The 13,469-nt window shown below is 52.8% G+C and overlaps 1 protein-coding gene across 7 annotated transcripts in view; it reads right to left on the bottom strand.

The window, feature by feature from the left end:
• IQSEC3 (IQ motif and Sec7 domain ArfGEF 3) overlaps positions 1–13,469 on the bottom strand; it is a 110,773-nt gene that overhangs the window by 35,186 nt on the left and 62,118 nt on the right. For all 7 annotated transcript variants that reach the window (XR_007406436.1, XR_007406435.1, XM_049102597.1 and 4 more), the window contains exons 4-5: positions 5,570–6,696; positions 3,469–3,630 (exon numbers count right to left, since the gene is read on the bottom strand). Coding sequence is in view for 5 of the 7 variants with exons in the window: in XM_049102597.1 (XP_048958554.1) it covers positions 3,469–3,630; positions 5,570–6,696 (1,289 nt within the window). In the remaining 2 variants the exon portion in view is untranslated. The remainder of the gene's footprint in view (positions 1–3,468; positions 3,631–5,569; positions 6,697–13,469) is intronic.

Here is a 13,469-nt window from a genome sequence, read left to right as displayed (position 1 = left end):
TTCTCTCCTCAGCGCCACAGAGGACCTCCTCAGGGTGTAGGATGGTCCCCAAATGAGCTCCCCTCCCCTCCCCAGCAAGTTCTAGCATGTTCTTATTGTCTGGGGAGTGAACCTGATCTCAGACCAGAGCTGAGGCGCCTGAGGGATCCCCCGCCAGGGCTGGGGCCGAGGCGGGGAGGCATCTACTGTCCTGTGCTTTCAAATGTGAAAGATAATAGCAGAAATAGCTAACATTTGTAAAGAACTTACTAAAGTATCAGTCACTGATGCACTTGACGTGCATTTTAAAATTGTAATTTGTATGAGGTGGGTACTACTGTCCCCACTGGACAAGTAAGGAAGCAGGCTGGTTTCTCCTTTAAAAAACCAAACCTTTCCCAAGAAAACAGTGGAACGGACAGGGCCCTTTGAGTTCAGGATGCCGTCTATTAGTATTTGATACACCCTAGTTAAATACATTCCTTCTTGGAATGCACCTTCTATGGAAACAGGGCACTAAGCGGACGAAGAGGTCAGCGTCTGAGAGCACCAGGGTCCAGATTTCAGGAGGCAGGGCCACAGCATTTGTGATGCTCAGATGCAGGCCAGCAGCTAAGGTGGATTCTGCTCAGCCCCTCTCTCTTCCATTTCTCCACAGGCCCCCAGGCTGGGCGGTAGTGGTGGGGGTCCCGCCCTGTCCCCTCCTAGAGGCTTCCACCCTCTCCCCCTCCTGCCTGGCTGCATCTTGGAGAGTACTGTGGCTGGGGCTGTCTCAGTCTCCAAGGGGATGGGTGATTTATATCCTTTTATTCAGCAAGCAGCTTTGTACAGAACGGACGCGACATGCTGAATGTCACCAGGCGGGGGCAGGGAAGCTGTGCAGAATCCCAGTGAAGCCTTTCGGCCTGGCAACATGGCACCAGTGACTTTGTTATTGTGTGTTTTCTCTCATGGGTGTAGGGAAGAGGCAGCAGATCCTGAGAGGTTGCAGGATAGCTGGCTTGTGTGGCAGGGAACCCCCCTCGCAAAAACCCCAGCATCTAGCTCCCGGGTGAGTGCCTGCCCCATCTCCTGCCGGCACCCAGCAGGAGACAAGCCAGGCAAGCAGGAAAACAGACTTGGGTGCAGAGGGCTCCTTTCTGTGGAGCTGTTCCATGTAGAGGCTGGGTGTGTCAGGGCCTCCGGGGCCCGGGGACTCACGGCTGCAGAATAAACCCGGAGGGACAGAGGCACCTGCTGGGGCAAACAGGCTCGGCTCGGCTCTCAACTCTCCTGACACCACAAGGCCTGCTGGAGGTTCCTTGGTCCCTTGTCTCCCTTTCCATGCTCCTTCTCTCATCTGTCCCATTGACACCTGGGTCTGTAAGCTCCCTCAGGCCACAGCGACACCTGCCCCTCACTGCCCCCATCTCCCCTTCACACGGATGCCCGAATGCCCGGCTCAGCTCCATCACCGGAGCAGGTACACAGCCCCACCCTCTCTCCTGGCAGGTGAGAAAACCGAGGCCCAGGCCCAGGGGAGGCCTCCCAGCACGCGAGTTGCAGAGCCAGGGGTCAGAGCAGGCCCTCCTAGGCACAGCTCTTTGTTGCCGCCACGCTGCCACCTCATCCCTAGCCTGATCCCTGCCTCAGCTGCCAGCCCAGTCCCCAGTCGGCACCCTCCCTGCGAGGGCAGCAGCGCTGGCCTGTCTCCAGCCTACACACTCCCTCTCACTGGGAGGATGCAATTAGTGTGTGTTATGCTGCTTGGAAAACCACGCGTTCCCATCACTCCAGGTCACCATGGGCCTGGAGGGTTGGAATTTCAGGGCCAAGCCACGAGGGGACCAGGCACAGCAGAAGAGACGTCAGTTGGGGCCTATGAGCGAAGCAGGCACCTCTGCCCCCAGAGCAGAGAGACAGGGCTCGGTCCCCCAGGGGCGCAGGGAGCCAGGGAGAACCCAGGGGTGCGGCACAGCACACCTGCTCACCCCCCTCTGCAACGGAGGAGGGGAACAGGGACAAGAGCAAATGGAAAGGCCAGAGCCATGAGCCAGATGGAGGGAAATCAGGTGAGGAGAAGACAGAGAAGACTTGATCTCTCTCCTTCTATGTGTCTCCTCAGGGCATCCCCTCAGGGCACCCTACACACGGCAGGGGTAGGGGTGAGCTGAGGAGAAAGGGGAGCCTGGGGGAGGGAGAAAAAAAGACAGGGGAAGGAGGCCCATTTATCAGTTCACTTTCCTCTGCCAGCGAAGGCAGGCCCCTCATCCCACTCAGCATCTTCCACAGTTGTGGGGTGGAGGGTGGGGTCTGATTGGCCAAAGCTGCCAAGAGTCCAAGGGGGGCACTGGGTTCTGTCAACTAATAGGCCTCTGGGCATTTCAAGGTCCCTCAGGGGCTCCCAAGCTCCTGCTTTTCAGACTGTCCTCAGACAGCTGCCAGTGAATTTAGGATGTGGCAAGGATTCCAGAGGGCCACTGGTCTACCCCTCATAATCCAGGGCATGGAAAGGCAGGCTCCCGGGAGCAGGGGCTCGTCCAGAGACAAGGCAGCTGATGGCTGTATCAAAGAAGCCAGGTGTCCGAGGTCCCACCCCAGGCACCCTGACAACCCTGCCAGTCAGGCTGCGCCACTCCATGCTGCCCAGCCATTGGCCCACCGCCCCCATCCCTCAACCTCGCTCCGTCCCGGCACAGCAGGCCCTGGCTGCTCCAAGAGCTTCTCCCAGAACCTCTGAGAGACACTTCTGTTTCCTTCCCAAGGAGAACATTGGGAGAATGGCAGGGTGACTCTTCAAGAAGGAGGCCTGAGCCCACCTCATGGGGCCTCACCCTCTTTTTGCCAGGGGAGAGGTGGCTCCAAGCCCCAAGGATGCCACCCTGGGCCTGACAGCTCAAAGGAGGGTGGTGAGTGTGAACAGATTCTCACCTGCTCCACCTCAAGGGCGAACAAGAGCTGAGTGCCAGCGAAGGCGGGCCCCTCATCCCGCCCCCCATCTGTTGATCTTGGTGGTAAACTTATCTTGATGGAGTCACAGTATTTTATTGCTCTAAAGACTCAATCTAACTCCTTTTTTTCTGATTCACGTTTGCTTCCACCAATATGAAACTGAGCCCATGTGGGGACAAGCCAGCCCATGGGGATGGTGCGGGGGTCCTGGGCAGGTGGCAGCTAGAGGGTGGGCTGAGGGCCTGTTTGCCCCACCAAGTTGGCCTCAGTGCACACCACAGTCCTCTCCTTTTCCAGGCCCATTCTTTTGCCCCAGAGGGGAGCCAGGAGGGAGGGCTTTTTTGTTTCCTTTGACCATTTCTGTACACCCCTCACCACCGCCTAGTGCCTTCCAAGGTATCCCGCCCAGAGCACGCGTGGTAAATGTCTGCAGGGCTTTGGAGGGGGAAACAGAGGCTGGTCAAGACACAATGATAGGCCAAGGCTTCAGGGCCCTCCCCTGTGTCCCATGGGGCCTGTGGAGCACGGGGGTGGGGGGGGGAGGAGAGGGGCACTCACTCCAGCACATCACGGTTGAATTGCTTCTTGCTGTTGCCCAGGAACTCCCCGATCATCTGACGGCTGAGGCCCTTGCGTTGGAGAAGGAAGTGGGCCACTCCAATGGGGGTGTCAGGGATGAAGCCTCGAGAAATCAGGAACTGGATGCCCTTGTCTGGGTTGCTAAGGGTGGGAGTGGAGGTGGGGAGAAGGAGTAGAGAGTGAGCCGAGGCTATCCATGACTCCTTCCAGCCCATGAAACCCATAAGAGTGCGCCTGGAGTATTTCTGGGAAGAATGCCTCTGAAATGCCAGGATTCCTTCCACCGCAGAGGGGCTCCTGATCCCAAGTGCTTCTTCCTGGAGCCTCATCCTCTTGGACACCCGACAACCCCAACACACACACAGGAGTGAAGATAGCATGGAGAAGGAAGAAGGGGATTGTGGCCAAACCAAGCGAATTCTAGAGCAGGTGGAGAGGTTTCCTTCTGTCTTCCCTGAGGGGCCTGCCAGGAAGGCCCTTCCTCCCTGTCTGTATTCCGTTGTCTGTACACAGTGCCCACCCTGGAATCAGGAGGCAGGGTGAGGCTGGGGGACAGAGGTGAGCTCTCCTACTACACTGTCCATAGTGTGGGTGTGGGTGCTGTGTCTTTAGGCAAATGTGTTCACAAGTGTGGTCTGTAAATCCATGCTGTTCCCTGAACGGTGTCTTCCTGGTTCAGGAGAAGGTACGTACAAAAATAGAGGGTAATAAGCATTTAGAACATTCATAGCATTTTGACATTTTCAGGATAACCAAGCATGTGATTGTTTTTCTAGCAATTCATTTTTATTACATTTTACAAAACTATCAGCTCACAACTTACCAGGGTAAAAATTCTAACTGGTCCTTCGCTACAGATAGTTTGAGAACCACTGCCTTGAGGGATCCTGGTATCTGTGTGAGTGTGAGTGAGCATGCAGAGGGGGTGCTGCAGGTGTGTGGAGATGGTTGCTGGGCTCACCAGGGTGGCAGTCTGGCGCAGAAGAAAGAGCAGTGGACTAGGAGAGAGACAGACCTGCAACTCACCACCTATGTCACCGTGTGCAACTCACCTTACTTGTGGGAGCCTGCTTCTTTTCTGAAAATGGCATAATAAGGCCATCTCTAGATATTATTAGGAAGTTTGCAGATGTTTTATGTACGGTGAGCCATGAATAGTAGCTATTCTCCACCCCACTGCACCCCTGCCCCGGAATATAAGCTTCTTGAGACCAGGGTCATCTTGTGGTCAATGCACCTGGCACTCAATAAATAACAGTTGAGTGAGTAAATGAACATACATGTGGGTGGGAGAGATGTTAGATCTCCTGGCTTAGAGCTCTGAAAGAAGAGGCGAACGGAGGGTGGAGATGAGTGCCTCCCACACTTGCGATTTCCACGGGCATGTGTATACTGCTTTCCCCCAGATCTCTACTTTCCAGCGAGCGCAAGGACCGCAAGGACTGTTGTGGCTGGGGCTCTGGCTGCAGACTCTGATCTACAGCACTTGTTTGTTTCTCTGCTTCCGCTTCCTGCTCCACCTCTGCTTCTTTGTCTCCCCTTTTATCCCTGCCCCTCTCCTGCCTTTTACCTGTATTCCTCATGCTAGGTCTCTTCTCTCTCCCCTACCCAGGCCCTCTCTTGCCTTTCCTTATTTTCTCCTTGCTCTCATTCCTTGACATCATCCCCTGGAGATAATGGTGTTTTCCTAACTTCACACCCTACCTGAATGATTTCTGCTCAGTACTCATACAACCTGTACTGTTACTTACTTAAGATTGTATTTTCTTTTAAACTCTCCCTTTTTCAAGCCCTAGCTTCATCTTAAGCAGTGATAGTGGTGAAAGCATGGGCTTGATGTGTTGTTTTGTCCCCGATCCTGAAAATAAATTTGTAACAATTAAAAATAAAACGTGCAGCCCTACACAGTATCTCAAGGAGCAGGCGTGGCACAAATGCCATCTGGAAGGGCGCTGGGATGATGTGGGCAATTATCTGGCACCCTGCTCACCTGTAAACGCAGCACACGCACCCCCCCCTTCCCCCGCCTCCCGAGATCTTCCCAGGACTCTCTGGTGCTCCAGAACCAGTGCTCACTTACATGTTGAAAAGGTTGAGGCCGATGCGATAGAGCCGTTTGCGCAGGGTGTCGGTGGAGAGCGTGGGCGACTTGCAACTGGCGGGGTTCTCGCAGTGGTAGCGGGGCAGGCTCAGGATCATGGCCTGCAGAGCCTCCTTGGAGGCCGAGGCCGACACTTCCGAGCCCGACTTGGCCGACTTGGTGGACGTGCTGCTGCTGCTCAGCCGCTCCGAGTTGTCGCCGGCCTCGGCCTCAGTCCCCTTCCCCACGTCCCGGGTCTCCTCCTCCTCGGCCTCGGCGGCCTCGGCCTCCGTCAGGGCAGCCTCCTGCACCGCAGCCTCCGCGGGTGGGTGCGCGCGCGGGCTCCCGCGGGCTCCGGCCTCTGCGCACGTGTTCTCGGCGCGCGCGGCTCCCGGGTCGGCGCTGGCGGCCGCGGCAGAGGCCTCCCGCCCCGGGGCTTCGCCTTGCTCGGCTCTGCCCGCCGCAGGCTCCGCCGGGGCCGGGGCGGCCTGCGCGCCCAGACAGTTGGCCACCGACAGAGCCGTGGCGGAGGAGACAGAGATGTTCTGGTTGGCGATCTGCACGGTGACGTCCCGGAAGGCCATCATGAGGGTGCTGCTGTGGCCCGGCGGCAGGCCTGCGGGCTCGGCGGCCTCCTCCCCGGGCGCGGGGCGAGCACCGTCCCGCTCCCGCATCTCGGCCTCCAGGCCGGCCGGCGCCGCACCCGCGTGCAGGGCCTGGTGCAGCTGGTAAGCGCCGCTCTCCTGCAGGGAGCACATGGTCTTGAGGCTCCAGGTGCTGAGGGCATCGTCGATGGACTTGGCCAGGGACTGCACCTGCTCGGTGAAGGAGTCCTCCAGCTCGGTGAGCGTGCCCGCGAGGGTGGGCGGCAGCGAGGGCGAGCGCACGAGCGGCAGCCCCACGAGCCCGTAGCCCTCCACGAGCGCCTTCTCGGCCGCCAGGCCCTCGACCGCGGGCGCGCGGACTTTGCGCAGGGAGATCCGCCGCGGCAGGCGGCTCTCCAGGAGCGAGTTGCGGATCTTCTCGAAGTTCTTACTGAGCTGGTACTGGCGGAAGGCGGTTTGGATGGTGCAAGCGGCGCGGCGGGACACGAGGTGGCCCCCGTACTTGTGTTCTAGCATTTCAATCTGCGACAAGAACAGAGGGGAGGAGAAACAGTAAGGACCCGGGGTCGCCGGCTACGCTTTGGCTGGGGCGCAGGGATGCACACCCAGAAGGGTGGGGAGGGTTGGGGGGGGTACGAGAGACCAAATCTGAAACTCCAGCATGTCACAGCCTGAGATACCAGATCCTTGCCGAGACTCCCAGAGGTGTCGGGACTGGTGTAGGGTGCAGGGACTCGCTTCCAGGGGGCGGCGGTGTCCGGGGGGCAGGGGACATAGTATTGCTCTGGTAGTCAACTGCTGCTGCTGAGGTGGTAATTTTAAAACGTTCATATTGGAGGTCCGTATGGAAGTACTTATGGGTGAAATACACAGTATCTTGAATGTATATTAAAATACTCCACCAAAAAAAGCGGAACTGTTAGATGAAACAATATTAACAAAAATTGTTGGAACTGGGTGGTGGTTATATGAAAGTTTACTACACTATTCTTTCTACTTGTGTGTACATTTAAAATAACACATTAAAAAATAAAATAAAATAACACATTAAAAATGAAACAGAAATGCTAAAAAAAAATTGTTGCTACTCCTGTTCACCTGCTTTCTTCCTCTGCACGCACATCACTGCGTTGTGGAAATTCGTGACCCTGATCATCATAAGGGTTGAGATTGAGGTTTGATCAACTCGGTGTTCCCAGTACTCAGCCCAAGGGCTGGCACGTTGTAGATGCTCAGTCACCATGAATTTAATAAAAAGATGGATGGAGGACAGATGAACGAGTGGACAGATGTTTCAAGAGTGGGAGTCCTAGGGTGCTGGGGGCTCAGTCCTTTGAGTGTCTGCCTTTGGCTGGGGTCATAATCCTGGGGGTCCTGGGATCAAGCGCTATGTCAGGCTCCCTGTTCTGTTGGGAGGCTGCTTCTCCCTCTCCCTCTGCTGCTCCTCCTGCTTGATCTCTCACTCTCTTTGTCAAATAAATAAATAAAACCTTAAAAAAAAAAGAGTGAGAGTCCCTTCTGTCTCACTCTCAATCTGCTCTCTCTTTCTCAAATAAACAAAATCTTTTTTTAAAAAAATGGGCTTGTGGGTGTTTCAGTAGGCTAAGTATCTGCCTTTGGCTTGGGTCATGATCTCAGGGTCCTGGGATGGAGCCCCATGTCAGGCTCCCTGCTTGGCAGGGATTTAACTTCTTCTGCCTTTGCCCCTCACCCCTGCTTGTTCTCTCTCTCTCTCTTTCTCTTAAATAAATAAACAAACAAACAAACAAACAAATAAATAAATAAATAAAATCTTTAAAAATTTTTTTTAATTTAAATAAGAGTAGGAGTCCCTCCACGCTACCATGCTCCATAAGTTGGACCACCTCTGTTCTGAACAATGGGAGTTGTTGGGATCCCTAGGTGGCTCAGCGGTTTAGGGCCAGCCTTCAGCCTAGGGTGTGATCCTGGAGTCCTGGGATCGGGTCCCACATCGGGTTCCCTACATGGAGCCTGCTTCTCCCTCTGCCTGTGTCTCTGCCTCTCTTTGTGTGTGTGTCTCTCATGAATAAATAAATAAAATCTTAAAACAACAACAACAACAACAACAATGGGAATTGTACAACAGGCAGGGCTTGGTTGGGCTGGTGGGGGCATGCTACCTCATGTAGACCGTGCTAACTCAGGAAAATCTCTGATGAGGGGCTGGTGGTGTGTCTCCAAAGCCCTTACTCACCTCCTCCCACCTCCTGCTATAGTCTTTTCTCCCTCTCAGATGGCTATGTTCTCTCTCTTTCTCCCTTACCAAAACCTCTTAGGAAAAGACCAGAGAGACTTTCCCTTTGAAATGGCATTTGCCCAAGGTAGGCTCACCAGGGCTGCAGCTGGACTGCCTCTCACGACCCCAGTGATCCCTTCACTTCCCTCCCTGTGGGTTCCCCCCCCACCCTGCCCCACCAGACCAGAAGAGATATCTTTCTAGCCCAGGATATCTCACAGACACAGTTGGGACACTCCTGGGTAAAATGGGATGATCTCAGTGTTGCCTTCAGCCCTTCCATCTCACCATTCAGGGCCCTTCCCATCCCCAAACCTAGTGGCATTATTCTGTCTTCCCACAAGCTCTCTGAAGATAGTTGGGAAACTCAATCCTATTAAGGTTTAAGTGGCCAATAAGGCCTCCTGCCTGGCACCCCTCAGAAGTGTGTTCATGTCACGAAGTACAAGGCCTCAAGCAGAAGGGCCTTCTGGTCCTCATATCATAGGACCTTCAAGATGCTCTTACAAACCATACCAAGTGGGTAGGTGGGTGGGGGGATGGGGTAACTGGGTGATGGGCATTAAGGAGAGCAGCGATGTGATGAGCACTGAGTGTTTTATGCAACTGATGATTCACTAAATTCTACCCCTGAAACTAATAATGCACTATACATTGGCTAATTGAAATTAAGTTAAAAAACCAAAAAAACCCATACCAACTGTATCAGTTATCTACTGCTGCATAACAAATTGCCCCAAACTTAGTAGCTTAAAACAACACCCTCTTATCTTCTCTATAGCTCTGTCAGTCAGTGGTCTGGGCACTGCTCAACTGGCATCTCTAGGTGGGACCTCACCTAGAAGAAGTCAAGGCATCAGCTGGGACTGCAATCTCACACAAAGCTCAGGGTCTTCCTTCACACTTATTGTCAGCAGAGTTCGGTGAGATTCTAAGGCCAAGGCCCTCAGTTATAGATACCTGCTATTCTCTGCTATGGGGTAGTTCAGCCCTTAGAGGCCAACAGAAGAGTGACTCTGATGATTCAACTTCTTATAAAGGGTTCACCTGATTAGATCAAGCCACCCAGGGTGATTTTCTTTTGGATTCACGCAAGGGCAACTGAGTGGTAACGTAATCACAGGAGTGATAGCCTATTATGCCTTCTAGTCCCCTGGCACTCAAGGGAAAGGGATTATATAGGATGTGCACATTCGGGGTCAGGAATCTCAGGCTGTCAGATTTCTGCCTACCATACCTATTAGACAATTGCCAATGGGGTTTTATCGTGTACCCAAGATCTCCAGAGAAACGTAGAAATTTCTGATATCTCAGAGGCATTTTGTTGCTGCTTTTGCAGAAATCACATCAGAGGGGAGAGACCACTGTAGCTTGGCTCACTGTCCCTGCAGAACTCTGGCAGGCTCCCTGAGGTCTGGAATGAAGATTGGCCTTGAAGAGACTGGAGCGCCCTCCAAGGGGAAGTGTACAGAGTGAGGGGAGCTGACTTAATTACCTCCTTCTGGCAATTTCTGTCTCCCTCTTACCTTCCTTGAGTACCAGGAGAAACTGTCACCAGGCAGAAATTCATATTTCTTTCCTACCTGGCCTACTCACACTTCAAGGGAAATACTAGGCCCATGAGCATTCTTTTCAGGTTATGAGATGCTATTGGCAAAAGAGTGAAGCTATAAAATCCATTGCCTGAAATGTTTCCAGAATAGGAAAGATGTTCATCCCCCTGGCACCGTATTGTCCTACCTAGAGGCAGAAGGCTGACTGAGCTAAGCCTAGGAGACTTCTGTGAGCCAATGTCCCCAGGTCACCCAAGCAGAGAAGAAAACCTGACTTTATTTTTTTTTAAAGATTTTATTTATTTATTCATGAGAGACACACACACACACAGAGAGGCAGAGACATAAGCAGAGAGAGAAGCAGGCTCCATGTAGGGAGCTCAACATGGGACTCAATCCTGGGACTCCAGGATTACATCCTGGTCCGAAAGCATGCACTCACTCTTTAGCCACCCAGGTGTCCCAAAACTTGACTTTAAAGATCTTGAATCTGTTCCATCCAGTTCTCCACTAGACTATAGGCCCCATGAAGGCAGACTTTGCATGTTCACTGCTTTATCCCCAATGCTTAAAGAGTGCCCAGCACACAGTAGGCCTTCACTGAATATTTACTGAATACATTAAAGAATTAATCACAAAGTTATTTTTGTGACTCTCAAAAACCAAAAACCTCCCTAATCTTTTTTTTAAAAGATTTTATTTATTTATTCATGAGAGACACACAGAGAGAGGCAGAGACATAGGAAGAGGGAGAAGCAGGCTCCATGCAGGGAGACCGACATGGGACCCCATCCCGGGTCTCTAGGATCAGGCCCTGGGCTGAAGGTGGCACTAAACCTCTGAGCCACCCGGGCTGCCCAGAGACCTTTAATCATGAAATCTGATGGTCCATCCTCAACCTACCTTCCTCCTCCCTGTTTTCTGCAGCTCCTGGTATTTTTATCACTCTGAAACCCTGTCCTCAGCTCTTGTGACCCAGTCTACCTTGGTCATCTGTTTCCATACAACTTTTTAATCCAATACTCTGACCACAAAACCCCTAAGCATGCCAGTTACAAGTCATATGTGAGCCACCATCCACTCTGCAGACACATTGGAATTATTTTCCTATGCACTTCTGTGTTGGAAATCATCAGAGCAGTCTCTTGTAGCTGATAATTAACAACTGATTAAGAGGGAAGCTATCTCAGGCAGAGCCCTTGTGGCAACTCTACGGTTGTCCTGAAGGCTAGTGTCTTCTTACTTCTTGTGTGAGAACCTTGTCCACTATCATAACTTCATCCTACTTTAATGGACTGATGAACAAGCCTTAGGGGAGATCCTCAGTCCCAGCCTTGCTTCTTCCCTGCTGGTTGACCTTGGACAAGTTTCCTAACATCTCTGACTCTCTGCTTTCTTATCTGTTAAATGAAGCTAATCCTGCTGACTCTGTAGCTTGTTATAATTGAATTGTTTCATATAGCACTGGCCACATACTCGGTGTACAGTAAGCGGTAGCTATATGAAGACAATGATGATTATGTGAATGTCTCTCAAATTTCCATTCTTAGGCTTGATCCTAGAATCGCATTTCCAACAGTCCATAGATCCCTCTGTTCATTATGCAAAGCCACTGCCTTTCCCCCACACCTTGAACCAGCTCTCAATGATTTCTTTATTTGCCTACAGCACCTTGGCTGCTCTGCTCTCGACAGCCTGGGAAACTTGCATTTGTCCGTGGGTTCTCCTAGCCCCAGCCTCTGCATCTGTCAGCCTCAAAGCCTTTATTCCACACGCCTCTACCCTCAATACCTTTTGCATCATCCTGACCTTTCCACCAGACTGTTGCCACATGGGGCTATCTTTGGCTCCCAACCTGGACCACTCTGGCTGGCAGCCTCCCCACTGCCTCCCTGCTCCTTTCTTAAATCTACCATCCACCCTAGTCTGCATAACCCTAATCCAAGCTCTCGGAGAGCAGATTTGAACACAGGCCTTCAGTGGCTTGAGAGCATTGCCCAAAATAAATATAAACGCTTCCTGCTGGCTTTCTGACCCTGAACAATCTGACCTTAGCCTACGTCCCATCCTCTACTACTACACCAAGCCTATGTCTACACTGGATGGACTCCTGCTCCTCCCCCAGCCCACACTAGGCTTTCCTGCTCTGAGTGTTTGCTCAGCCTTGTTCCTCAGCCTGCACTATCCTCCCCTTTCTTCAAGATCTGCCTCAATTGTGTTTTCTCCAGGAAGCCTTCTAGGTCTCCCAACCAGACAGGGAGCTCCCCGCTTCAGATGCCCATGGAGAATGTTGTTTCTTACATCTCTCTGACACCCAGTTTTCTCTATTCATCTTTGTGATATTCATCTAACCCATCCTTCCCTCTCTCCACCCCACCAATCCCGACTCCAGCAGAGCATAAGTGATTCGAGGCCTCCGATCCATGCACAGCACCTAGCACAGAGCCTGCAAGGAGCATCTGCTTACTAGGGCATTTGAATTCAGTTGTTGGATATTCTCCATTTGTTCCAATGCATTTAACACAACCATCTCCCATTTATTTCAGCCTCATGCCTGCCGCAACTCCAGCCTGCATTGTCCCCCAATGTTTCTTTCCCATGCTTTGCAGCCCACCCTTAATGCTCTCTGGATTCCCACGGACTGTACCTCACAGGCAGGATGGTGTTATCTGTCTCTACATTCCTGGTGCCCAGCCTCGAGACAGAGTTGTCTGGGGCTTAATAAATGTTTGCAGACATGAACTAAACTGAGCTCTGCCCTGTACCCCAGGGGAAATAAAAATCTAGGCTCTCTTCTGGATCTGGGCTTGGAGTCAAAAGCTGCATCTTCCTCTTGCCCCCCTCTGCCCCCACCCCCCCACCCCAGGGCTCAGGAACTTGGCAGTGTCCCAGGTCAGCTCTGTACACCCAGCCAGGCCCTCCTGATCACCCTAACTCTTTTCTCTTCTTAACCAGGGCCAGGTCAGAGAGCTAAGAGAGATGGATATGGGAGTGGGGGTGGGGGGTGGCCCCAGGGAGGGAAGGGTCTCTGGGCCCATGGGCCTAAGGACAACTCAGCTCACTTCTCTCTAAACCCCATGAATCATGGGTAATGGTAGCCTTGCCTCCTCCCAAGAGAGCAATCTCTCAGCTTCTGCCAGAAGAAGCAGTAGAGGGGAGCTGGAGCGGGGGGGGGGGGGGGGGGGGGCTTTGTCTATCTAATGAGCCTCTCAGTGTTAATTAGAACGTACTCCCTTTTTTCAGGTTGCTGTGGCAGCTGAACTGGAGGAGGGCCTCAGAGAGGTGGCCGCCAAGTCCAAGTCCGGGGGAGGGGAAGAGAGCAACTAGCTGGGGGACTGCAGGGTTGAGGAAGGAGGGAGCTGAGGGGGCGGTGGCTTTCACATGTGAGCAAGGATTTCCTCTGATCCAAGATTTCCCAGCTGAGAATGTTGAAGCATTACGTGGAATGAGCCTGTAGAACTTGGCAAGGGAAGGTTTACGTGAGG

This window comes from Canis lupus, chromosome 27 (genome assembly GCF_003254725.2).
Source record: "Canis lupus dingo isolate Sandy chromosome 27, ASM325472v2, whole genome shotgun sequence".
In the NCBI taxonomy this organism is placed as follows: Eukaryota; Metazoa; Chordata; class Mammalia; order Carnivora; family Canidae; genus Canis; species Canis lupus.
Note: the sequence above shows the minus strand (reverse complement) of the source record. Positions and strands in the feature narration are given on the sequence as shown.